A 27880-nucleotide genomic window follows, 5' to 3' on the forward strand; every position below is an offset into this window, starting at 1 on the left:
ACAACTATGTCATTTTCCTTACCATATCAGCTAGAAATAAATTTCCACCCAGCCAACCCCTAACTCCAATCACCCTCCTCCAGGAACCCAACTCTCTTTATACTAGAACGAATCAAAGAGTTAGAAGAAAAAGAGGTGGAGAACAAGACTTGGGGCAAGGGTCAATCTTATTCTTATTGCCAATCTCAGTTCATTAGCTTCACCCAAAGAGAGATATGGTCCCTCCAAATACCAATACAGTCATTGTTTGAAGTCGGGCACCAAAAAGGCTGTTATAAAACACCAGAATGATTCACAATGAAACAATTGAACTAAAAGTGAATTAATACAACCAAGTCGATGGTGTCTTTATAATACTGGAAAAGCAATAAACAATTATGTACATAGACCATCTTAAAGCAATTAAAAAACATGACAAGTTACATGATGGGCCATAGTGAAACTGTACTAGCATTAAGAGGCACTCCCAAAGGCTTTATCTGAAGGGCAGGGCTAATGGCAAGCAAACCAATAAAGCAATCCACAGGAACCCTCATCCCCCACACGTTTATTGACTCAAGTTTGCAACATTTGTTTACAAGCATGATAAGTCCATTTTCAGTAACATGGCGACAGCTCCAGAGGATGATGGTCTGTCAAAAAGAACAACATTCTCTTTAACTATGAAATCTTCCATAAGTAACATTCTCTTAAAATGTCAAAAAGAACGACATTTGTTGATGTTTTTCCAAATAAGTAAAATTGAGCACTTTTATTGTCTCAGAATGCAGGAAATCTATGAAGTATCCCCAAACACTAGGGAAAAAAACTTAGTATGCAGCATTTTGAGAAAACTCACCTTCAAATGTGGGCAGTTGTTTGCAATTGCAAAGAGAGATTCATCAGTAACAAATGTACCGCCAATATTGAGGTATTGCAAAGAAACAGCTCTTGAAACCTGGAAACAAGAAATTCAATAAACAAAATGACATGAAAGAGAAGAGAGAACAAGAAAAAGCATGAAGCAGATTTTAATACCACTTAAGAGAGCTTATTTGCCAACTTTTCTATATAAAGGATAAAAAAGGATGGATACTCCCAAGAGGGAAATAACATGGAACCCTATTGCAACTGACATGGTATTACAATTTCCAAAGCCAAGAAACAGAGAAGAGGCGGCATGCCAGAAGTAGAATTGTGCTACAAACTAATAAGTTTTAATAATGTAATAAATCCATAATTTAATTGCTACACATTTTGTAGGCAGTATTACCTTGATATGGGGTAATGGCCTTCTTATTACTTTCAAATTTAGAACATTGACAATGTGCACCTTGCAGAAGGGAACTAGTTTAGGCAAGCCATCTAAGATGACACCTAGTTTCAATAATGTATTAAGGCACAGGTGGGATGTCCTGTCAAGGTGAATCAATAACTCAGGCAAAAGTTTATTTTATTCAAAACTTCATTTTACAATAATAGCAGAAACACACAATAATATTCTCCAACTTGATAGGAAAAGTTAAAAGATATGATCCAGTTAAAAAAAAATGGGTTTACTCCAACACTACACACAGTTCTCGACATCACTTAAAGATATGATCCTTTTGCTACCAATAGGTCTCCTCTGCAATAGCACCAAATTCCAAAGGAACATACTAGGAAAATCTTGTTTTCAGAGTTATACAGTGAACCGCATTGTTTTGCTTTTTATTCAAATATAAATTTAACATCCAAAACAGCATGACATGATACTCCACCTGATTGAATTAAGAAAATTCTTCAAAAAAAAAAGGCTCTAATTGATATAGTGTATTCATCCTGCTTAATGTATATTTTGTTTTTTTTTTCCGCTTTGCAAGCTTCTGGCTTCAGATGGGAGTTAGTGTCACGTGTTTGCACACAACAAAGCAAAGAATGGGTTTCCAAACACTAGTGAACAAATGTGCCAATTAGGAATGATCTGGTGTACATTGAAGAATCTAAGAAGACAAGATAAATCCCCAAAAGGACATGCGTCTTTCCTGATCAGGATGACACTACGAGTATAATGGTTTACAACAAATGATAAGTATGGAAGAATCTGCTTCTCTGTTAACAGCCGACATTTTATTATGTTAACTGACAATATCTGAGGTTCCATTCTTTCATTTGTTCGCTTATGATTGATATGATTGATAAAAGTTATTAATTATCAATCAATAAGAGGGACAATACTAGATGTTAACCTTTGCAAACAATCTCACGGGTCACTTGTGTGCATGTTCAAGAAATGAACATGCACAAAGATCAAAGTTTTAAAGCAGCTTAATGAATTAGAAGAAGAAAATATGTATAGGCTGAATTAATGGAGAAAACATCCAAAAGTTTCATTTGTATACATCCTAAAATACTGGATTGGATACTAAGAATAAACTATCTACAAAATAATGCACCAATTTTATATCAGCCTAATCATCATATTATTTATTATTTTATTTTTGGTGTTTAAATGTGATAAAAGTTACATACCAGTTGAACAACACCTTTATCCGTGATGCCTGTCATGCCCCACAGGGATATTGAGGTCAGGTTGCTGACACACTTGGCCAATGATATTTTATGTAGTCCATCATCTGTTATTTGGCAGCCCCACCGACTTCTTGAACTGACGAGGTAAAAAGCAAAATAAAAGCAAATGAGGGAGAAAACTTACAGCATGTTATGTTCATTTAATATCTTTTGGTTTTTTATCAGCATGTTCATACAATATCTTTAAAACATGAAACTCAACTATTCCACTTCATTGGAACGAGGAAAAGTTTATTAAAGAAGTGATGATAAGTTCCACTCACAGTCATTTCCCTACAGTGATCAAGGGAGGTCCAGGATGTTGCATACATTATTTGCAACTAGAAATATCTTTTGTTCATCCTAAAATAAAACTCTTTTCAGTTGGGGAGGGGCTAAAAATAGTTTATCCCTTCCCCATTCTTTCTCTTAAAATGTGCTAATTCTCTTCTTAACTAATAATATTGATTCTGTTATTGATAAAAAAAAATTCCCCATTCTTTCTCTTAAAATGTACTAATTCTCTTCTTAACTAATGATATTGATTCTGTTATTGATAAAAAAAAAAAATCTGTTCATCCTACTTACTCAGTGTATCAACATCAGCGTAGAGAAGCTTGCTCAAATCATATATTCTGGTAATAGAGCCATTAGCTTTATCTCAAGTAATTTGTGAGTTTCCATCATATAACAGCTACCTAAATTACTTCAAGTAACAATGCTGGTTCTTCACCACATGGCCTCTATTTGCATCTAGAGAATGTCTTTTTCACAAAGGTTAAACCTAAAAGGACATGGCAATACTTGGGGAAGGGGACTGGAGGTTGTAACTTTAAAGCCTCTGATTGTATTGGTGAATCCAATGTGGAGAAAAGGGAAGGAACAATGGATAAGATTCACTATCTAAATTAGATTTTATATATCAAGCAACCAAAAGAGTACTGAAAAGACACAGAAAGTTTGCAAGAGGTCAATCTGATCCATTCATATGTAAAATGCTTTTTGACAGGCTAAACAATCTGGCATCACCATTTTTTCAAGTTGACATATCTTGAGTGAATTCATCCAACAACACTCACCTATCAGCAACTATAGAGAGCCAAAGAAAATACTTATATCCCATTAAACCGTAACACTTACAAAACAATTTGATACTGCATGACATTTACTTGATTGACAAAATAATTTCTCTACTTCACTCAAAATGAATTAAAATGATACAAACAAAAAGTTTGTCTAAAAAATATTATCTTTGTGTAGAAGCACGTTGTCTATCTCCAGAATCAAAGTTGTGTTTAGTATTTTTCTTCAAAATGGACAAGCCTAGAGTAAAAGACTAGTATGGCAAAGTCTAGTACATAAAACCATATTAGGTACTAAAATTCTAAAAACACCTAATTAAACCTAAAAGCCTGAAGTCCATGTCACCAGCTCATGGACAAGGATCAAAGATGAGCGTTGAAAGTCACTAGATCCCAAGAATAAAACCATAATAGGTCTACTAAAATTCTAAAAACACCTAATTAAACCTAAAAGCCTGAAGTCCATGTCACCAGCTCATGGACAAGGATCAAAGATGAGCGTTGAAAGTCACTAGATCCCAAGAATAAAACCATAATAGGTCTACTAAAATTCTAAAAACACCTAATTAAACCTAAAAGCCTGAAGTCCATGTCTTTGTTTTCTATTCAGCATGCTGAGAATAGTTCACTTATTAAATGGTTAATTAGCTAATTGGATATCATGAGCTGATAAAAACAGGAAACAGAAATGCAGTGTTATCCCATCGATGTATTATGATTAGCCAAGGCTCAAGAGCCTTAATTCAACTCAGAAAATTTTCAACTGCACTACATTTACAATATATACTCATGCATCATGTTACCTTAGATTCATTGATCCATATATTTCTGTTTCATCCAGAAATTATGATCCCATATTTACTCCATCCAAACCCAGATCTACCCGTCCATATATCCACATATTACCCAAAAAATTGCCTATATAAGGTAAGATCAAAATCCATCCTCTACTTTTCCAATTTCCATACCCATTTGAAAATTAGGCTTAAACATCCGAGTATAAGTTGCAAGTCACAAGGTGTCCTGCCCAGGTTGCCCTTCTGTAACAAGGATGGAATTGCAATGCATAATTGCTTAGGTAATACACAATTAAAGATTAGTAATTTTGTAGCTTCAACAAAATTGACAAAAAAAAAAAGAATACCTTTCATTTCTCATGAATATAGTTACCAACTTTCAAAGCCCTGCTTTTGCCAATTGAGCTGTTTCATGTATTCTCTAAGCAGACAAATGATAAGTGAAATGTATGTACGAGAGGAACAAATACAAAACCTATTTTAAAGCATCAGTTTGACATTAAGATAGATTGGTAGTCCGTGCTGTTAGTATTTTTAATTTTTTTGAGTATTAAAGGTTGGATTTAGGTAATACGAGTTAGCGTCTCCTCTATGATCTAAAACATTGGTTTTATTCTCATGGAACTGACGATGACTATAGACGCTTCAAATATAAAATTTAGTAAGAAGAAAAGGGGTCTAGTAGAAACAGATGGATTCAAGGTGAACAAATTGGCAATCTCAATAATAACAGTAAGGAGGAAAACAGGAAGAGTTCTACTTGGTAAACATAATGAGATAGACGGGCGGAGATTACATGTCGAGCTCCTTGAGGCTGTAAGCACAACGAACGATGCGGGCAGTGGATTCATCATCCATCTTCCAACCAGCAAAGCTAAGGCGTTCTCTACGGGCGAGGGATTGCTTAACCCCTTGTCTCCATCTCCTGCAGACGCTACTGGCCCTGTACTTTTCCAAGAAGAAAGAAGAAAAAGATTGAAGAGAAGCAGCAAGGAAAAAGGCACGAAATTATGATATTTGAAGTATGAATTCTGGAAATAAAACTTACTGGGCCAAATCAGTGAAGGAAGAGATGAGAACAAAGATATGAGCGAGAAGGTCCACAGGTAGGCGGTCGATCTCTGCATCTTCACGCTCCCTCATGCCTTCTTTTCTCTACCTCTCTCTCTGTACCAGTAGAAACAGGAGGAAGTAATATAAGAGATACGACGGCGAGAGAGAGAGAGAGAGAGAGAGTTGGATTGCTTCTCGGCTCTCACCTAAGCTGATGCTGATAGGTGGAGAGGAGGGCGAAGGAATCAAAGAAATAGAAGGCAGAAAGGTCGAGCGGGAGAGACAGTAATCAAAAGCCAGAAGGGGGAAACTCGCGGGGAGGAGGATGTTGTCATCATCGTGTCATTGTTTCACGAAAGTCGAACCTTTCACCCTTGCTTGAATTCGTACATAGAGAAGAAAAAGAAAATTTCTGGGTCTTCGTGTGGCGCTTCCTAGGTAGACAGCGGAGGCTGTCCTCCTTGATTAAATTAAAATGAGTGGATTGGAATTTTCTGAGGTTTTTGTTCGGAGAACTGATCCAATACATTGCAATCATGGGTTCAATAAAAGTTGTAACCATATCATGTGGTCATTTATCAAAATTCACCGGTTTACATTGGCGTCAAGGTCCTTGCAATATCATGTCTTACCGAGTTACCGGCAGCGTAGATTTTTGGTTGTAGTAAATTTAATTTTATATACCAACTTTTTTTCCAATAAGCATTCATGATTATAAAAAACGGTCAATCCGTAAGTTTCGTCCTAAAGAAGGTAGCCTTATCTGTCCACATAAGGCGGAGGACGCCACTCCGACCCGAAGAGGCGAAGAGTTTTCGTCTCTGAAAAAAATAAATAAATGCTGTTATGCGTTACCTCAGTTATTTCCTTAATTTCTCTCTTTAATTAAAATTTAAAAGAATATTAAATGTAATTATTCTTATCACGCACGCGTAAAAACTAAAAAAACAAAAACAAAAAGAACAGCTAAACCTTCCCCTCTTGTTTTTCCTTTTATATCCCGTTCATTCATGTGGATCACGTATTTTATTACTGGCGAGGAAATCGGATTTGATAACGAAATCGTCTTTACGCTGTTCTAACAGTCCCTTGCTTGCAGCCGAGGATTGAATCAGAGCTCACCGGCGAGGGGCATTGCAAAACCATTGAATTCAGCTAATCCCAATTATCCTGAAACAACGGTATGGGTGCTGGCTGTCAAACGTGGACAATCAATTTTTTTTTTTTTGCTTTCGCTACCCAGCGGTCATTATGTTGTTAAGATTACAAGCCATCAACGGTCATTTTGTGGTTTTTTTTTATATTTTTTATTTTAAATCGACATTCGATGAGTTTGGAGACAAAATTGTAGACACGGGACTGGGCTAGCACGAGGAATACTCCAGTATTCAGTACAGATGGGCGCAGCCCGGTGTGCATGACTTTTTTTTGCTCCCGACCAATCCGGGCTCATACATGGGATATTTCCAATGAATTGGAATCTAATCACTTCCTTTCCAACACTCTGTCATCTTTTAACACGATCCCTATGCATTTCAAAAAATCGGATTTGGTCCTCACAGGTGCAGCTTAGCATATGAAAATAATATGCATACCAATGGACACCTCGGCCCAACCTACCTTTATGACTCCTTCTCAGTACTCACACAGCGGCAAGTTAGCTATTCTCTTTTTCTTTGTTTTCTTGCAATGATCTGTAATTCAGAAACAATCATGAGGTAAGAACACTGTGTACAAGCTACTGGCAGGTTGTTACAACAACCCAGCCTATAAATACTGCTCGATCTAATATTACAGGCGTGAACGACATTAGTAATTTCCTATTTTCTCTATCTTGGCGGTCGCGATACCAGAAAAAAATACACAAGTAGGGAGATATTCTCAATAATGGCTTTAAAAGGTTATGCGAATTGTGTGAGTATGGTTCTGTGAACACTAAAGCCGATTTCTGCATTTAAATGGGTCTTTTCTACTAACAGAATGTTTGGCACCGATGTGTTTTACAAGCCTTCCATTTTTTTCACCATGTGTCATTAATGCCATATCAATAAATTAATGGAAATCGCATTTTGGTAGTCCATTTTCAAAAAAAAAAACAACACTTTTGCATTGATTAGCTTTGAGATTCGAGGTAGGGTTTCTTGTTGCTAAGGTGATGTAGCATATTGACATCTTATACAATTGTCATTATAAATATTTTAACTCATATCACTTTAAACGCCCATCAACCTTATATGCCTATAATAGGTTGGTAGTAGTGCTCCAATTTCAGTGGTGATAATTTTTTTCCTTAAATTTTTGTTAAGCTAAAATACTTCGTGAAGATAAAAGACCAATTATAATAAGGAAAACATCAAGGGAGGGGATTCCTTACAAGCAAAAAAATAGTGGCATATTACGAAAGTACAGGAATCCAGCCATACAATTGGAGCATCTCCTTGTGAATTTAACATGCAACGCGAGAGATGTTCCAAATATTGGCATATTGCGAAAGCATGGGAATTCAGCCACACAATTAGAGCATCTTCGTGTGAATTTAACATGTATGCATGAGAGATGTTCCAAATGCATTCCATATGAGTAGAGTCGTTGCTTGCAATCCAGGCTCATATCAACAACAATGAGTGAGTTGGGAAAAGAAAAGGCTAAATCAAGGTTCTAAATATCGATATGCTCAATATGCCGATAGGGGCATATCGGGCAGAACCGGTCCTTTTTTTTGCTTTTTTTTCTTTTTTTTTTTCAAAATTGGTTCAAGGGGCTGGTTTAAGGCTCCTCCATCCTGTGAACCGGTCAAAACCCCGATACACCCTCTGTAGGGGGCATATCGAGGTGCTCCCGATACGATACGTATTGCCCCCCTGAATCGGCCAAAACCCCGATACACCCTTTGTAGGGGTGTATTGGGGTGCTCCCGATGCGATACGTATTGGCCCCCTGAACCAATCAGAACCCCGATACACCCTTTGTAGGGGCGTATCAAGATGCTCTCGATATGATATGTATTGATCGATACGAACCGATATGTATCGATATTTTGAACATTGGGCTAAATAAGGAAGTTTGGGCCAAAAGACAACTAAGACGAAGAAAGGTAGTCAGATTTGGCCAAACAATTGATTTTGTCTTTTCCCAAGAATGTCAAGGAGCCAAACATGATGTTGGCCCTCCAAAGAAATTTTAATCCTTTTGTTTAGTTAAAGTCTCATTCTTGTTCATTTAAGAATAGGTAATATGAGCAAAGACATTTAAGAATGAACAAATACATTTAAGAATAGGTAATATGAGCTTTTTTTCAATAGGAAAAAAAGAATTATTTTTGTGGCAATAATGAGAATAAATTTTGAATGCATTGCAATTTTCATTTGTAGTCATTTTTTGAACAACCGAAATAATAATATAGGTATACGTACAATACTCATTAGCAAATATATAGTGGAAACATACAAGACCCATACCGACAAAACACAAATCAATCATATGGGCCCCACGTAAGAACACAAAATATAAAAAAGAAAAAAAAATGACAAGAAACTAGAAAATCTTTTACATTTGGTTGCATAGAGAATATAAAAAAATAAAAGAAACAATTGGTACATATTTAAAACTAATTAAAAGGAAATTAGTTTGCTAAATTGACTAGGCAGTTGTGCAAATGAAAAAAAAAAAAGAGTTTAAACTTCCAAATAGAAATGAAAATTAAAAATAAAATTATAACATTAAGATATAAAAATTATAAAATTAAAAATAAAATTATAACATGAAGATATACAAAATGTTAACAATTTTGACAAATTGATAATAGTTTATTTGATGAAGCCAACATATTTAGAGAGTTGCAAAATATAGTAAAACATAATATAATTGTGCCCCATATTTCTAAATTTAAATATTCAAAGAAGCTTTGTATTGGCATTCTGTCAACCGATAAAGCTCTATGTAGATGGTTTTTGGGATCTATGCTGGTGGGTGCCTTCTTTATGAAAGCGCTTCATTGAAAACCATCGGACTTGGTTCAATATAGAAGGGTCGACAGGGACAAGGGTAGAAAATGAAGGACTATTATGAACAAGAACAGGAAGACCTGGAGGTGCTTGCAATGCCTTCTTTGCAACTCCATGATCTACTACATTTGTTGCTCTCACACGGTGACTAAATCTAATTTCCTCAAATCGTTGAGTCAAAGGTATAATGTCCCTTAGGATGTTAGCATGTGCAAACACTGGAAGAGCCTCTGACTAATGAATTTCGTGGACCACATTCAAAGCATCCAATTCCACTATAATGTTTTGGATTCCCAAATGAGAAGCTAAGTGAAGACCCATCCTTACTACTAGAATTTCTACAACATGGGCTAATAGGTTTCAGGATTGAGATCCAATGACACCCTTGGAATAAGGAAACACTTCACCAGTATTCAGTTTAAACCACCCTTGTGGGGGTGGTTGCCACCTTTGGGAAGGTTTATTGGGTGAGACAATGGTTGGAGGGTGGGGGGACTTGATCCCACCAGAAGAGGTCCTTCTGAATTGTGCATAGGATTTGTATAGGGGATTATATCTCGACAGAAAAGAGGTATTTGTTTCTAGCTGTCCAAATGTTCCAACATATAATTTCAACCAACCTCTAGGCTTGCTTGTGGGCTTCAACTTCTTCTTCCCAAATCCATTGTAATAATGAAGCTCAGATGGAGTCCCTCTTGTTGGGTTTTGCACTCAAGGGTGATCCGAACCACACTGCCCTACTAAAGTCATAGTGGTTGAACATGTGATCAATGATCTAAGCATTTGCTTCAAACTGGGACATAAGTCCTTTGCTATAATTTCCCTTCTCCCTAATTCTGATTTTAATGGCAAAACTCCATGACTGTCCTTCTAGAGGAAGTTTTTAATTTTTGGTGGGATGTTTAGACTCCAAAAACCTTTCTAATACAACTTGGGCAGTTGTGGCATTTGGCTTGGACTCTGATTGTCCTCTTTCAACATCTCCTTAGCTAATATAATAAGCTCATTTCGCTATACATTCTCCTGATTTATGAAAATGACAACTTACAATGTCATCTTGGTTCCTCAACCAATAGGAATGCTTTGAATGACTTTTGCTTCTTAGGGATTAAACCACTGCCTAATGATTTCTCTGTTCCATCTCCTGGGGGACTGTGTTAGCAGATCTTGAACCCTAGATAGGGGGTAGTTCCCTCTATCTTGATCAGAAATTTGAGTATTTCTTAGACTCGAAAGCCATCTATCCTCCCAAATTTTTACAAAGCTCCCATCACATGTTTGCCAAATGTAACCCCTTTTGAGCACTTCCCTTCCCCATAAAATACCGAACCAAGCCCAGAATGCTCTACTTCCTGTTGTAGCCTTCCAAAAAGAGGATTATAAGAAGTATTTCCCTTTAACCATCTTGCTCCATATAGAGTCAAGATTTTTAACTAATCTCCATGCCATTCGAACCAGGAGCGCGTGATTAAAAGATCGAATGTGCCTGTACCCCAACCCTCCAGTATGTTTAGAATTACACATCTTCGGCCAACTTACCCAGTGAACTCTTTTTCTTGGTGATGTTGCCAACAAAGGAAGTTGGCCGTTCTCTGATTAACCAATTTACATATACTAGTCATCATCTTAAAATGTGACATTGCATAGATTGCGGTAGCAAGAGTCATAGATTTTAGGAGAACCTCTCTACCTGCCTATGAGAGTAACCTCATCTTTCAAATAGAAGTCTTTCTGTCCACCTTATCACAAATCACCATGAAGTGCTCTCTCTTATTTATGCCCATCTCTACTGGTAACCCCAGATATCTCCTTGAACCTGATAGGGAAATATGTAGTCATTTGGACATCAACCTTCTTAGTTTGGCAAGGATATGAGAGCTGAATGTGATTGATGACTTGTTGTAGTTTATCTCTTGGCCTAATAGGTTACAAAAGTTCTAGAGCAACTAATGTATACCTCTACAATTCCTTATATTTGTTTTAGAAAAAAAAAAAAACTTACAATCATCTATGAAAACCAAATGAGTAATACTTGGAGCTGCTTTGGCAATCTTCACCCCTCAAATATCTCCATTTACATATGCTTGTTTGTAATGGGAAGAGGAACATTGCATGAACATATATGGGGATAGTGGATCCCCTTGTCTTATACCTCTAATGGGTTGGATTCTCCTCGTGGGTTCCCCATTGATTAGGACATTATAGGAGACTAATTTGTTGCATTTGGCTATCTACTTATTCCACCTTTCGTCAAAACCCATTTTTATCATAATTGCTTCCAGAAAGTCCTAGTTGACATGAATATAGGTTTGTTTTAGGTCCAACTTGATTTCCATTTCCATTACTCATCCTTTTTTCCATTTCTGGATATGATGAAACAACTTATGGGCCATGAAGATGCTCCTTGAGATGAACATATCTGGAACAAAAGCATTATGCTCTAGATCGATTAGCTCGTGCATGAGCGGTTTCAATCGGTTTGTCAAGACCTTGGAAAAAAATTTATGTATAACGTTACAAATTGAAATTGGTTTGAAATCAGTTATTTTGCATGGGTTTTTCACTTTGCAAATAAGGCAAAGAAATGTGTAATTTAATTCAGTTGAAATTACCTCAGAGTTAAACATCTGTTTGATCATCTAAGTAACATTAGGTCTAATATCGCTCCATAAATGTTGGTAAACCCCCGCCTGCAGGCCATCTGGTTCAGGAGATTTGAGGGCTCCCATCTGGCAAAGAGTTGTGTGGATTTTATCATTTGTTAAAGGCTGAAGAAGCACTTCATTTTGACTATCCAAGATTCTAGCAAAGTGGAGGTGGTCTAACTCAATGGGGGGGATCCTAGGAACTTGGCTTACTGAACAAGTGTTGAAAATGTTGCACTATTAATTGAGTGAGATCCTCTTTTTCTTCAATCCACCTTCATTCTGCATTCATCGGCTTAATAATGTTGTTCACTTGTCTCCTTTGCATGGTTGCTTGGTGGAAGTATTTTGTATTCTGATCTCCTAACTGCAAGTGGTTAACTCTAGATTTTTTAAATCATAACGTTTCTTCATTTCTAAGGACCTTTTGCAGCTCTTTTTTTTCTTTTGGAGTAACTCATTATTGTCTTGACTCCATCTCAATGCTTAGAGTGAATTGATTTGTGATTTTAGTTGTTTCTTCTCGAAAACATTCCAAAAAATTCTCTAATTCCAAACCTTCATCTCCTAAGCTATCTCCTCTGATTTCTGTTTGAAGTCTAATATCATGGTCAATCTGCCTCTCTTGATCCAAGCTTGGTTAAAAATGTGATTGCACTCTAAATTATTTAACCACATAATTTCAAACTTGAAGGGCACCTTCCTTCTAAATCTTTGTTTCTACAACGTGAGAATGATTGCACAGTGGTTTGATTCCATTGCTACTTCATGAAATACTTTCGCTTTTGGGAAGAGAGTGTTCCAAATCAGGTTATAGACTGCCCTGTCAAGTCTCCCCACCACATTTTGGTCTCCTTGTCTATTATTACTCCAAGTGAAGCCCGGTCCCCGATATCCCATATTTGTTATGCCACATGTCTCCAGAGCCAACCGAAAACTTGCCATTTTAGCCTGATTGGGTTTCTTCCACCTCTCTTCTCCCTCCAACTTAAGATCTCATTGAAATCTCCAATAACTAGCTAGGCCCCACTAATGCGGGCCCTTGAGTTTGCTAACTCTTGCAAAGTAAAGGTCATGTTACTCTGTTCTGGCGCTCCATAGATAAAGGATGTTGTGAACTTGTCTTTAGAAGGAAGTTCTACCTTCACTGTAATTAGGTTACTAGAGGAAGAAATGATGTTTAAAAATAGGTTCTCCATGCACATGACTATTAAACCCCCCCCGAAAGACCTCGAGGAGACACTGAGAAACTGGAGAGGTAACCCAATCACCTATTGATCCTTCCCATGGCCTTCGGGTTGGTTTTGGTTTCCATTAGAAAGATAAGACTAGGGTGATAGGTCCGAGCAATTTAAGAAAGGTATTGGACTGTCAGGGGTTGCCCCATTCCTCGACAGTTCCAAGATATCCAATTCAGTGTGTTCCGTGGGACTACTAAGTAGCCTCCACCGATCTCTTTGTGGCCATGGCCAAGTGTGTCAACATTTAGTATAAACATTTGCTGATTTAATGGTTTGAATTCCTCGATGTTGAGCTTTTATAGAGCCTCCTCCATCTCCCTTCCTCTTTTTAACGAAGTTCTTGTTCCTTCAAGTTTTCCTGTTTTCTCTTCATTCCCACCCTAAATTTCCTTTCCACCAACTTTTGGTTTGCTAGATATCACTAGTGTAGTCTCAATAGACACAACCTCTTTTGTTTGTTTCCCTAGCACCTCTCCTCCCACTTTTTGGTTTGTCGTGCTTTTCTCAGTATAGAATTCCTTGATGATGATACCTTTTGATCTATCGTAGAGAATATTTCCTTCCACCCCACCTTTTTCTAATCCCCTGTACGGGTCGTTATCTGATTCTTTTTCCAAGTAATCCACAATGACTGGCCCAAAAATATTCAAATCACCTCTTTTGATTGTTGCTCCTCCAATCACCCCCGCTAGTGACCCTTCTCATGTGTGTATTGCTCAAAGCCAAGGTCCATATCTCCTAGATGGGATCTCCTCATTTGATTCGTCATCATCCGCCACTTCCCCACGTAAACTCAACAGGTGCCCCAATCTCCCACACTAGTAGCAATAATTCAGGACTCATTCAAATCTGAACTCCACCCATCGTCTAGATTGATTATCTTTGATGTTGATCCATTTTCTTGTCTTCAAGGGCTTTCCCAAATCAATGGTAACTAGGATTCTCATGTAACCATTGACAAAGTTCTACTCTAAGTTGTCCTTGTCCACCCTTATAACTTCTCCGTCATGTTTTGCGATACGCCTAGCATTCTTCTCATTGGTGGCTTCCATTGGGATTTGGTGGATTTGCATCCACAACCAACATGAGTTGAGTTGGACATCATTGCTATCGCAAAATGTAGATACTCCTTTATTTCTAAGGATTCAACTCATTGAGCTGACTTAGAATTTTGCAAGAACCACACCAACCTGCCATCCACATTTGTGTTTCTACGACATCTTAACTTTACGTTTTCCATGTATTTTTTTTTCTGAAAGTGCCCATTAATTAACAAACAAATTTTGTAGTTTTTGGTTGTTTATGTGTTCAGAAGTGGCTAGAGATAGAGAGGTTGACATCCCAGAATGAAATAAGTTTTTTCAATTTGACGTTTCAAGAAATCCCTCTTTTCTCGAATCCCTAGATTAATCATTGCAAAAGCATTTTTTTTAAGAAATAGACTATCAAAATGCAGTCTTTTATTGATTTCGTTTTTTCCCTGATGTGGCACTGAATCCACATCAGTAGGATTGAATATCTCATGAAACACCTCGGTCCCAAGCACCCAAAAAAAGAACCACAAGGTGGAAAACCCCATAATCAGATATACAAAAAATGAAATCCAACCCAACCCGATATGATATTTGCTTGGAAATTGTACCTAAATATACTAAAACTACGGAGAAGTACATTGCAGCCCCCCTATAAACCACATCATGCCCGTGGATTTTGGCATCAATCCACGGTCAGGATTCATCTCACTTGTACAGTGGGGTTAAGAATTATGAAGTGGTCTGAACAGTCATTCTCCCCTAAAACTATACCATATTAATCGATGTATAGGTTACGTTAGGTGATGGCGTGAACGAAGCCTTTAATGGGCTGCATGACCTAAATTTGTCAATTTGACAACTCTAAGTAACTATCTGCCTACTTGGGACCACGCCTGTAGGTTTGGACAAAGAATAAATAATCCATGTCTACTGTGTAGATGTCATATGATCTAACCAAATAATGATGTTAAACACTTTGGATTTTTAGACTGCACTCCATCTCAGAATTCTGATTTGAACTGCAGATCTACAACAATTCAAAATTATAAACATTTTCACCTATAACACCCATACCCACCTATAAATTGGCATCAATTCTGAGCTGACACCTAACCCTAAACTATAATGTGAAGGTAGGATTTTTTGGATGAACTGAACAGTAAAAACTCCTTAACTTTATTCATGCGTTTCTTTCATTATTTCACCCCTTTTTTTTATTTCGTAAAATATGGATCCAACGGACCCAATTGGACCTTTCAGGATGCAGATGATGCAAGAGAATCTGGCCTTAACATTTAAAATGATGGGCACAACTCTAAACAGGACGGGACTTGGGTTTTTTAAGTTTTGCGTTGCTTGAATGCAATCCACATCAACCAATTTGACTGGATAGACCGATTTTCATATAATAGTACCTAAAATACAGTGGCACAGTACTACACTCTACGGTGTGTATAGTAGTGGTAATGTGGTACATTAATTGTAAAATATAATTTGCTAAAAAACCCTGGAAATCTGACCAACCCATCTAGTTCCAACTTGTGCTCGGGTTTAAGTTGGATTGGGCTAAGACCAGCCGTCTCGAGTTCGTCCTCAGGTTTGGTCGGTCCCTAGTAATAATTGGGTTTGAGTTGACCCTAATCTTGACTCAAACCTTGTGGAATTTCAACCCTCGACTACGAGGGTCCTCAGCTTAAATCATTAAACTAAAAGACTACGTTGATAGTGAATTTATTGGAATTCCCACAAGTTGCCAGATGTCTCGTAGGCCAAAGTGAATGTGTACTGTTTGAAAGAGATTGACTATACCAAAAATCATCGACCCCAGTCCTTCAAATTATGTGGCTCGAACCTCTCCTCAAGTCTGTCTTAAACCGCTCTGAAATTTTTGGTCCAGCGTAACTGATATGGACACTAATTCAATAATTCTGAATCTGGTGGATCCAGAAGGAGGTTGTGCTTGTTTTTTAGCCGACTGAATGCACCCCCCTAATATAGCATATAGCTCGTTGTGACCTGATCCTAATTCAGGCAATTGAATCTCATAGTTCCTCAATAGAGAAGATACTTAAAATAAAGCTAAAGGAATATTGAAATTGGTTTAGATACAATCCAAGGTATTTGAGCTGAGAGGACCCTATCAGAATTCACAAACCCTGCAACTGCACAAACATAATCCAAGGCCCATATTCAGGGTTGGTATTGATTTATAAAACCTCAAGTCAGGAACGGCCCATGTGAAAATTGGTATTCAATGAATTAAGCCCACCTCTGCAATGTGCGAGTGCGACCACCAAAGAATCCACTCTTGCGACTCATGAACATATCCACCATGCATTAGAAATATTTCCGATGAATAATAACTTATAATTAATGGAGATGTTCTCAATGCATGATAGATATGCGTGTAAGGTCGGTGTGAGGCGTCTTGTATAAAGAAAGCAAATCCGGCCTCGATTTCAACTAAATAGAGTTTACGAGACTAGATCTGCTCCTCATACTTGGGCGTCTTGCACATCCACTGTGCATTGAAAACATTTCCCATGAATAAAACTTAAAAGCACGGTAGATGTTTCAATACGCGTATGAGGCGCCCTCCGTGAGGAACAGTATTGCCATATTACTTTTAGTTGACCTCACCTAGATTCACTAGTTTCGTTTTATCTGATTTTTTTTTTTCTGAAATCCAAATGTCAATCAATCACGCCTTACAAAATCTATGGCCCATTTGTTGGACGGTGCAGATGATGCATCATTACATTTGCTTTATGTGTTAATAATTTGACTGAAATAAAATAATAACCATATCCCTCAATACTCGATAAACGGTAAACAGTATTACATCAACAACCCCAATAAAGAACAGGCAAATGAAAAGGAAAAACAAAAAGGAAGAAAAGAAAAAAGAGAATTCCATTGCTCTTTCTTATGGTCAATCCTTTCTATTTTGATGAATTTGGAAGTAGGATTCAGGTTGAGACTTGAAATCAGCTGATGCGGCGGCAGAGAGTGATACCGTCGCCGACGGGGAGCTGGCAGATCTCGATCCTGGGATCCACAGCCAGGGCTTTGTTAAGCTCCAACACGAAGTCCCTGTAATACCTGACGTACTTACGGAGGGGCGTGTCCGGCGGAGCCACCACCGACCCGTTCCAGAGGGTGTTGTCGTACCCAATTACACCCCCGACCTTCACCAGCTCTATTAGCCTCTTGTGATAGTTGAGATAGTTGTCCTTGTCCGCGTCCACAAATATGAAATCGAACGTCCCATGATACTTTCCCTGTAAATTCATTCATATTCACAAAGCCCTGATATCAATAAATCCACCGTTTCTTGTTGATTTAACGATTAAAGGAAGAACGACTCAGAGATGGATGGTGGTGGATTAATGAGGAGGAAAGGATTAGGTACTTACGTCTTCGATCATTTGGTCGAGAACAGGCAGAGCAGGGCCTTCCTGGAAATCGATCTTGTGGGCTACTCCCGCCTTTTGAATTACCGGCAGGCCCAACTCGTAATTCTCCCGATTGATGTCCATAGCCAAAATCTGAATAAATCGGCAGCCAATATTTTAATGTTCTGTTAAATTATTCTCTGTTTAATTATTTACATTATGCAAAGCAGTTTTGGGTACCTTTCCATCGTCGGGGAGGGCAAGGGCGGTTGCAAGAAGAGAATATCCGGTGTAAACGCCGATCTCCATGGTATTCTTGGCGTTAATGAGTTTGAGGAGAATGTTCAAGAACTGACCTTCATCGGCGGAGGTTGTCATGATATTCCTGTTTTTTCCCATGGAGATTCATATATTAATTAGCTCCAGTCCCACGAAAACCTCTGTTTAATATGGACCAAAAATCATATGAGATTAGGGGATTGAGACCCACCATGGATGTTTCGCTGTCAACTCTCGGAGCTCTTTCATGGCCTCTGGTTCTCTGGGGTACACGCTGGTTTCAAGTATGTACTGCAGAACAGAGGCAGATTTATCAGGAAAAATAGCATTCCGAATTCAAAGGAGAACGAGTATGGAGAGAGAAGAACAAATAAATTTAGATGAGATTGAGAAGAGAAGTTGCTTACTTGATAGAGAGCATCACTTTGGAGGAGACTCTTGTGGCCGACCTCCTGATGTCTTCCGGCCTGGTTGTTTTGTTGCTCTTCCTGCTTGGTTGCCATTGATAGCGTCTTTCTGAGACTCTTCCTCTGTTTCTTTTTCTCAGATTTCTTTAGCCTGTATAACCCTCCCTCAACTGATTACAAAAGAGAGAGGAAGGGAGTAGTATTTATTAAGCAGCATTGTCGGAACTGGTGGAAGATGGTTCCACTGACCGCCCGCCCGCCAGCCGAATGGGAGATTGTAGTTTGGGAGTTGGTGAGCTCCCTCCAGCCTGGTGCCTGGTGCGGTCCACAAAACCCCACTGACCAAATCCTTTTAACTACATTGATGTGGACCGGCCCACCCACTCTTTTACTGGTCGTAGGTGGAGGCATAAATTATACTTTACACCTCTTGTTTTTTATTCTCTAGTACTTCCCATCACTTTTTCTCCATTTCTCTTTTGTATTTACCTGACTTTTCAAAACCTCTGAAACCCCTCATATCTACTCTTTAGAGATGAACGGATTTTGTAAATTTATATCGTGGTTCTAAAAATCGGACCGGACTGGACAGTAGGACCAATTGACCCTGGGAATAAGAACAAACAACCAATTGACCCTGGGACCAATTTATATCATAGTTTGAATCACTATTTTCAAAACTTGATCGGACCGGAATGACTGATTCCGTTTTTTTTTTCTAAAACTGTTGATTTTGGTCAGTAAACCGTTGAACCGGCCAATTAACTGTTCAAACTGTTTGAACCGTTCGTACGATATTGTCCGTTTTTCAATTTTTTATTTTTTTTGTCAGAACTGGCTGACCGTTCGGATTGAACAGTTAGACCGTTCAAACCGATAACCAGACCCCTGACCGATTCGATCACCAGTTCATTTTTAAAAACCATGATTTGAATAATGCTCAAAGTATAACCAAAATGGCAACAAGAACAAACAACCAGAAACTAAGTAATAATATTACAAGACTAAACAGTAAGAATAGTGGGTTCATTTGACTAAATAGTAAAATTAAACTAAATAACTAGACAAGAAGTAATCTGAGCACTCTAAAGTGAACAAATTGCCAAATCATCAAATTTGGATTAAAGGGGATTTGAAGGTTGCCAATTGTCATAAACTGCCTTCTAAGAGAAAGATCATCTGCAGGAAAACGAATTAGAAATAACCTACACCCACAGTTGGAGAGAAGGAAATCAAGTAGATCCACTCTTACACATCAGTCACTGGATCTATTATCTACGCCGGGTCAGTCCCATGAGATCTTCAGTACAACTGTAATATATGAACATCTGCAGCGTTGTATTTCTCAAAAGATTGGCATAATTTACTCTCCCTTTTTTTAAAAAAAAAGGTCAAGTTAAAGTTAAGAAAATGATAAAAAAAAAGTGAATGGAGTTTTGGATAATAACATTTTTCTGATAAATGGGATACTCAAGAATAAGTAGCCCTCCCCCAACTCTCAATCTCCCTAATCTTTGGTAAAGGTAGGGGTGCAATTTGGGCGGGCCCAACCTGAGTCCATATTGATTCGATCAGTAATTTTGTGGCTGGGCTTGGGCTTTTTGTTTTTGGGCTGGGCATGGGTCCAAAGGTTTTTGGGCTGGGTATGGGTCCAAAAGTTTAAGCTTTTAAATTTTTGGATTAGATTCGAGCCTAGCCCTTAGTTAGTCCTGATTTAACCTGACCTTCTTCCAATCCAAGCCCGACCTGATTATATACATGTAAACTTATTTATCTATCTATCTATACATATTGCATGCATACTACATGTATGTACAGTTTTTTTAATAAACAAGACATATATGCTTACATGTAGATACACACATGTATATCACTTTTTAGTTTTTAATATAGGCTAATTGACCAACTTGAGCCTCACCCAAACCCTGATGCAACCCGAGTGCATCAAATTTTTGTGTGGGTTGGGCTCAAGCTAAACAATTCAGGCTTGACCTCAAGCGGGGGCTGGACTTGAGTTTAGGGTTGGCCCTGAAGCTAAAACCCAATCCAACCCACCTAACTTGCACAACAAGGATTCGAACCTAATCCTTCAGTATTCACTACAACCAGAGAAATGTTTAGATTAGGGTGGATTCGAGCTAAGCCAAGCCAAATATCTGATAATTCAAGCTTAACTCAATAGAAAAAAACATGAAGCTCAAGTTTAGGATTGAGTTAAACTTGAGTTAAAAACATGAAATTGAATTTGGCTCAATTCAAAAGCTCATATATTCAAGTTTGACTTGGATCAATGATAACATATAAAAAATAAAAAACATACATAAAAAGTTTATGTAGAAAATATATATAATATACATATAAAAGATTATTTATCATTGTACATAGAACAAATTAAGAATATTATATAAGTTGGAGTGGCCATGTTTGGGAGTGCTTAAGTTAAAACTTAAAAGTATGTGCTTATTTGAATAACCACTTATTTCATATTGGGCATTCGGTAGTGTTTTTCTCCAATAAGAACTTAAACAAACATTTGTGACTATTTTGTCCTATATTTTCTTTCAAAATTTACAAAAATACTTTTATAAAAGTACTTCTATGAAAGCATTTTAATAAAAGCACTTTTGTAAAAGTACTCTTACGAAAGCACTGTTATGGAGACTATTTTGTCCTTTATTTTTTTTATACCTAAACAAGCATTTGTGACTATTTTGTCCTTTATTTTATTTCAAATTGTATAAAAGCACTTTTACAAAAGTACTTTTACGAAAGCATTTTAATAAAAGCACTTTTACGAAAGTACTTTAATAAAAGCATTTTACAGAAGTATTTTTATAAAAATATTTTTATGAAAGTACTTGAATAAAGATCAATTAGGGATAGTTTTATAAGTGGTATTTTAAAATTCAACTAGGGATAACTTTGGAAGGAAAAAAAATTGAATAAGTACTTATTGTATAAGCACTTAAAAAAAATTGGAAATTTGGACTTGAAAATAAGCTCCTATTTTTAAAATAAATACTTATTTTGGGCTTATTTTTCAAACACCAATAAGTGCTTAATGATGTATTTTTTTTTTCAAATAAACTTAATGATATAATTCTACTCCAAATAAGTACTTATTTTTAAGCACTCTCAATTCCCAAACATAGCCTAAACTTGCAAAATTGATGAATCGAATTTCATTGAACTTGTGTTTAACTCGAAGCTTGGATTAAATCCATACGAATCAAGATATTCACAAATTGAGCTCGAATACCTAAAGAATAAATGCTTGGTTTGTATAAATAAATAAATAAAAACAAGAAAAATGTGAATCTCATGGGCATGTCTTGACTCTTGAGGTAGAAATGCCAAATGGACAATCGTCGTGATTCTCGCTTGATAGCGCGTTTGGTTCACCCACAATTTCATAGCTTGGAAATTGAAATATTAAAAGAGGTGGTGGGACCCTTCCACCAACCGCTATCTCTTACTTCAACACCAATTACGAATTACGATCTATCACAAAATTTTACTGTCCCTTTTTTATCAAAGAAAGAAAGAAATTTTAATTTACTGTCATGTCACAAAGTCGACTACTTACTATATTTTTGGTAAGATGAAGATCATTGCAATTAGAAAAATAACTCCACTCTTAACGTAAGGATTCTAGCAAAAACCAATAATAAAATCATATATATATATATATGTCCAACTGTCTATATCCTTTTATGCAAAAGAATCATGTAGAAGCATCATTTTATATAATGGTTACCAAACGCATTGTGCATCGTATATTGAGGTAAATGTTGATTAATTTTTTATAAATAAAAAAAAAATGGAAAGACAAGTCAATGAATTCCATGCCACACCATGAAATTTAAATAGGAAAAAAATACAAAATGTAGATGTAGGTAAGTAGAAGTGATCACGGTGTTCATGCATTGGAATTCTGGTCAAAAGTAATATATAGGAACAAGCAGGTCCATTACCAACCACAACGTAACAGGTCATATTTGTTGGGGATTGCGACCTGTTGATTGATTTGTCTATTTCCACTAGAATCCTACAAAAGTTTTGCTTGGACCTAAGCAATAGAATAAGTCTTTGATTGTTAGGTACTTGCAATCAGCACATGCCAGCATTAGTTGGGGATAATGCAGAAAATTCAGAGAGAAAAGTAAGAGTTTATTTAAGAATGCTCATTGCATCGTCTCACGGCTCTTTAATTAAACTTGTCACGGTGAAATGCAAATGCAATAGTTGAGCAAAGCTAATTTAGAATGGCCTTATTATCGATACGTATCCGTAGAGATGTAACAGTGCTTGCATATAAGTGAAGATATTTTTATTTTTTCAAAATTTGGCTTTTGACAAAATATTTAAACATATTTTTATTAAAAAAGAGTGAAATCCCAAAACACCTTTGTTTTATCTGTCGTAGCTCAACGGAAGAAAGCTTTCCTTCGCGCGCCCAATCGCTGGAAGGAGATCTACTCGCTTACAGACTTATTACAGTCTCACAGGCTTGTCACGGCCATGTGCTTTGGAGTTTGGGTCTTTGGGGTAATAACACCGAGCCGGCCATTTTGGTAACAAAAACATTAAGCCAACGTAAAGCTTAAATTCGGGTTCTAGTTAGTTATTGTTAGTAATGACTAATGAGTAAGGGTGTTAATTCGACTGTATTTGGTTTAATCTGTTCCGGTTAAATGTGAATACATTACAAATGCATCAGGTGTAATCCAATCCAAAGAATATTTTGGATTATATAAAACTAGTCCAATTTAATGCTTGGACTATCTAATCTAGTTAAATTTGTTTTAATTTAGATTAGTTCTAACGTAAACCTGATCCATTGACGCCTATTCACCTATGTTCTTCATGGATCAGATATTGGCTCAATCTAACCCAATCCAATATAAATTCATTACAGATGGACCAGGTCCAATTCAATCCAATAAATATTTTTGACCATTAAGTCTCGACCAGTCCAATTCATTATGTCTTCTTGGTCTATCCATCCATCGAATTTGATTTTGGTTTGGACAGGTCCAATCCAAAGCCAGTCCAATATTGACACTCCTAGTAATGAGTAAGCCCGATAATTCATTAAACATTATCTGAATGAACCAGGAAAGCCGGGTAAGCACAAGTACAAGGACGATTGGACTACTCTAAACCCATTCCAGTCTACGATCTAAACCGGAGAATTACTGATGTGGGCACCATTAAATTTTCACTTAAACTCAATATGGAAATAGTATAAATATAAATGTGTACGGTATAAATACATAAAAATACTATAAAATATAAGGTTTTGCAAATTGAGCCTTAGTATAAATACAAATGTGTACAGCATAAATCTTGTATTTTGTATTCTAAACCTTATATTAGCATTATATATATTAGTATTTTGTACTCTTCCCAAACTGAAGGAAAGAGTACAAATATATTAAGTACAAATAAATACAAAATACAATGCTTTGCATTCTATATATTTGTATTTGTACTCCTTCCAAATTGATCCTTAGGTTGTATTTGGTTGCAGTGTAATTTTATTTATACTAGTATAAATGCATAGGAGTGCAAATGAAAAAAGTGTAAATTCTCGTTTAATTTTGTTTTGGATTTTGTTTTATTTGGTTTATGTCTTAATTTACTTCATCACTACTGCAATTAAACAAAATAAGCTAAAATTTGAAATAAAAATATGTCAAAATTTACACTCAAATTGTTTGCACTACCATAATTTTGCATCAGTGAAAATTTATTTGCATTGCAATCAAATGTAGCCTTAGGCTCAGTTTGGAAGGAGTACAAATGCAAATATGTAGACTGCAAAACCTTGCATTTTGTATTATTTTGTATGTATTTGTACTGTACATATTTATATTTGCATTACTTCCAAACTAAGTCTTAAGTGAAGATTTAATGGGCATATTTGCATTGTACATACCTTCCAAATTGAGCCTTATGGTTTTTTTTTTTTTTTTTTGGGGGGGGGGGGTAGGGGGTGGGGGGAGGAGTGTTATTAAAATCCTTACAAAATGATTTCCTCCCGTAATGGTGATTCACCACATTTTTATATATTTATAGTTCTTTGCATATAAAAATAATAGAAAAATAATATTCTTTTCATTTTAATATATAGCTTATATATAATGAGAAGTAATTGCTTAGCATGAAATCAATTGATGATGACTCATTTGATGGGTTTCCAGACTAGTTGTAGTTGAGACTTGAGATCAAGTATTGTTGTTCCTAGGTTTGGGACTTTTATACAATGTAAATATTGGTTCACCCCATGTATTGGGTGCATGAATTTGGGTTTTGACATTGGCTTGAGTCTAATCTAGGGTTCATATTTAGGTTGGCCCTTAACCTAACCCAATCCAACTAATTTACACTCCTATAGTATTTTTGGTTGGTTTTGGTTTAGCAATTTTCTAATTTGACCAAGTTAGGTTAGTTTCGATTTTGCCATTTGTAAACCGACCAAAACTTAACCGACTCAACCATAGATATATACTCTTATATATTTCTATTGTTTAACTTTCGATTAACAAAGCCTATGCATCGCAAGACCGTCCATGTTAGCATGCCTCTCCTTGCTCCATTACCCTCACATTGCATTCTCCTTTACTCTCTCCTTCACACCATTCCCATTAAGCCATGTCACCTTTCCCAACCTAACTACCAAAAAATATTCCTAGAAGCTTTCTCTATGAGGTATCTCATCTAAGCCATTAGAAACATATCATGTTACCACGGTCTCCAATCAATTCCTAAAATATATACCCCCAATCTATATTCACTCTCTCATTTAAAACATTCATAACAATTAATAAATAGTTAAATACAGTTAATAATACATCCAACCTATATTCAATGATCGAGTATTAAATAGTGTTGATGATGCGCATTTTGGCACCTCCCCAACTGGCAGGTGACTCGGATGCCTGGCTGAATAATTCCTACCTGGAATGTGGCTTGGATGCCTAGCTGAATGGTTCCTACCTGGAAGGTGAATTAGACACCTAGCTAAATGGTGACGAGTCGGAGAGGTGGCTCTGATGTCTAAGTGAATGGTGACGAGCTGGAGAGATGGCTCTAATGCAACCTACAAGGAAACAATGTCAGAGTGTCTGGGTTGCTTTACCCGGGGTGGGCACTCCGATGCTTAAGTTAGTGAATCAGAGATTTTAAGATAGCCAAATGTGAGAGAGCTGGAGAGCTGCGAGAACTAAATTGCGCATCTCCCCCCTAGAGTTGGAGGTAAGGCCTTTATATAGGCATTGTTTGGCGTGAGTATCATGCAACACATTGGGGATCTCCGGGAGGACGTGCCTAACTGCTCTGAAGTCCTCGGAGGTAGTCATGCACGTAGGCCAATTTTTGTGCCTTACTCGGTTTCTCCCAAAACATTCGATGTGGGAGTACTTCCGAGAGACCTGGGAGTGAAGGGATGCATGTAGAAATTGACAGCGAGCACATCTCATAGGTCGCCACCTGGACCTCAATCAGGTTGGCAAGCCCTCGAGGGAGGTCGCTCCCCACGTCGAGGTTGCTTCAGCCGATACTGATGAGGTACCACAGGTCGGCCCTAGACAAAGTGCTACTAGCCACCCTTAGTCGTGGACGAGGTTGCTGGTTAGGTTTCTACTAGGTTGGGGGTGGAGACAGGTCGCCAGGTCTACGGTGGAGGCAGGTCGCCAAGTCAGCGGTGAAGGCAGGTCGCCAGGTTGGCAACAGGGGCAGGTCGCCAAGTCGTTAGCTGGGACTCCATCGTTTTGGCTAAGGCAAGTTATCACCTAGGTGGTTCTAGGTGTCACCTAGTTGTTCCGAGATGCCATGTGTCATGATGTTAGTGGAGGGCCAAATCTGCCCTCATCAATTGCCCCCCACTACCGAGCTGAGATCAGCTCAGCAAAAGGAGTAGATTTGTGCTTCGTCATTGGTCCTATGGCCTGTTACCAACATATTTTGAGGTTGGCTTAGGGGTCCTTGATGCTAAAAGCGATTTAGCTTCCCCTTGCAATATGTGTGTCGATGTTGGAATTTAAATAGCGGGTCGGTGTCACGCCTGCACTGTGTCAGTCCTCTAAGGTATTGGTCATCTACTCCTACGATAAGCCACAAGGAGCTCAACCAGCGGGTAGACCTGTTCATGGGCCGGGCTTTGACTATTTATTAACAGAAAAATGTTAGGCCCGAGCCCGGCCCGACCGACGGGCCTACAACTTGGGCCCGAGCCCGGCCCGACCAACGGGCCTACAACTTGGGCCCGAGCTCGGCCCTGATAAAAGCCCAAAGCTCGACCTAATAAAAGAATTTCAAAATTTTCCCTATTCAAATAGACATTATCTATTTTAATTCAGATGTTTTTTCCCCTATTTAAATGAACAATGGGCCTACAAGTGAATCAACAACCTTCTCAAATCAAAAAATTTATTCAAATGGACATCACATAGGGTTTTTACTTAGGTTTAACTATAGATCGGGTCGGGCCAGGCTTTTTGGCTCGAGGTTAAGCCCACGGGCCAAAAAACCTGTTCATGCCCGTCCGGGGGCCGGGCTGGCCCGTTGGGCCACCTAGCCCATGAACAGGTCTACCAGCGGGGACAGCCTTACTAACTGCAGGTTGCCAGCTCGCATGGGAACCTTGAAAGGCTCAACCCACAAGAGTGATTACAGTCCATTGGCCGCTGACTCCGCGGGAGCCACAGAGGGCTCGACCTGTAAGGGGACCTCGCGAAAAGGGCTGACAAAGCTCGTCTGGGCTGATTACGTGTGTCGCCAGGTCGGTGGAAGCAGGTTGCCAGTTCGGAGGCAGGTCTCTAGGTCGCCACGTCGTCAGAATTTTGACAATCTAGTTTTGCTCTCAGCACCTCAGCCTATAGACACCTCGTCACCTTGGCAGGACTAACCTGTGAGGTTGGCTCTACAACCTGTTGGCCATCAACTCCCACGTAAAGCATGGAGGGCTCGATCTGCGGTGCGACCTCACAGTTTATTGGCTATCAACTTCCACATGAACCATGGAGGGCTCAACCTGTGGGGTGGCCTCACATTATATTGGTCGTCAACTCTCGCAGAGAGCATGAAGAGCTCGACATATGGGGGTGGCCTCATAGTTAGGGAGATTCTGTCAGGGCAAGACTGCGAGAACTCGTCTTGGCTAATCATTTTGCTTTTGCCCCCCCTAGGGGGTTCTTTCGATCAAGCGCTGTTGTTGTTGTTTGAAGATGTTATTACTCGAGGGTCAGAGAATCGGTAAGAAAATAGCCTTTTGTAACGTTTTTCACAGACGACGCCAATTGATGGTGCGCATTTTGGCAGCTCCCCGGCTGGCAGGTGACTCGGATGCTTGGCTGAATAATTCCTACCTGGAATGTGGCTTGGATGCCTAGCTAAATGGTTCCTACCTGG

At 38.0% G+C, this 27880-nt stretch overlaps 2 protein-coding genes across 2 annotated transcripts; both read right to left on the reverse strand.

Moving 5' to 3' along the window:
• Positions 1-288: 288 nt before the first annotated feature.
• LOC104606661 (F-box/RNI-like superfamily protein) lies at positions 289-5802 on the reverse strand. The gene is made up of 5 exons (XM_010271976.3): positions 5457-5802; positions 5205-5351; positions 2491-2626; positions 839-937; positions 289-632 (listed from the first exon to the last, which is right to left on the reverse strand). The coding sequence occupies exons 1-5, from the start codon at positions 5549-5551 to the stop codon at positions 420-422; spliced, it is 690 nt and encodes a 229-aa protein (XP_010270278.1). The 5' UTR covers positions 5552-5802; the 3' UTR covers positions 289-419.
• Positions 5803-17171: 11369 nt separating this feature from the next.
• On the reverse strand, positions 17172-18796 carry LOC104606654 (caffeoyl-CoA O-methyltransferase-like). The gene is made up of 5 exons (XM_010271965.3): positions 18467-18796; positions 18271-18350; positions 18021-18165; positions 17802-17933; positions 17172-17666 (listed from the first exon to the last, which is right to left on the reverse strand). Exons 1-5 carry the CDS (start codon positions 18560-18562, stop codon positions 17373-17375), a joined length of 747 nt encoding a protein of 248 aa, XP_010270267.1. The 5' UTR covers positions 18563-18796; the 3' UTR covers positions 17172-17372.
• Positions 18797-27880: the final 9084 nt, after the last annotated feature.

The sequence above is a fragment of the Nelumbo nucifera genome, chromosome 5, assembly GCF_055504915.1.
Source record: "Nelumbo nucifera cultivar China Antique chromosome 5, China Antique-T2T, whole genome shotgun sequence".
NCBI lineage: Eukaryota > Viridiplantae > Streptophyta > Magnoliopsida > Proteales > Nelumbonaceae > Nelumbo > Nelumbo nucifera.

What these genes read in the sequence shown, in the direction of transcription:
- LOC104606661 (XM_010271976.3), bottom strand. Translation starts at nt 5,551, where the DNA reads ATGAGGGAGCGTGAAGATGCAGAGATCGACCGCCTACCTGTGGACCTT. An exon ending in AGCCTCAAGGAGCTCGACAT is followed by an intron (nt 2,627 to 5,204) that starts GTAATCTCCGCC and finishes TTACCTCGTCAG; the next exon opens with TTCAAGAAGTCGGTGGGGCT. An exon ending in ATAAAGGTGTTGTTCAACTG is followed by an intron (nt 938 to 2,490) that starts GTATGTAACTTT and finishes TCTTGTTTCCAG; the next exon opens with GTTTCAAGAGCTGTTTCTTT.
- LOC104606654 (XM_010271965.3), bottom strand. Translation starts at nt 18,562, where the DNA reads ATGGCAACCAAGCAGGAAGAGCAACAAAACAACCAGGCCGGAAGACAT. An exon ending in AAAGTGATGCTCTCTATCAA is followed by an intron (nt 18,351 to 18,466) that starts GTAAGCAACTTC and finishes TCTGTTCTGCAG; the next exon opens with TACATACTTGAAACCAGCGT. An exon ending in TTGACAGCGAAACATCCATG is followed by an intron (nt 18,166 to 18,270) that starts GTGGGTCTCAAT and finishes GGGAAAAAACAG; the next exon opens with GAATATCATGACAACCTCCG.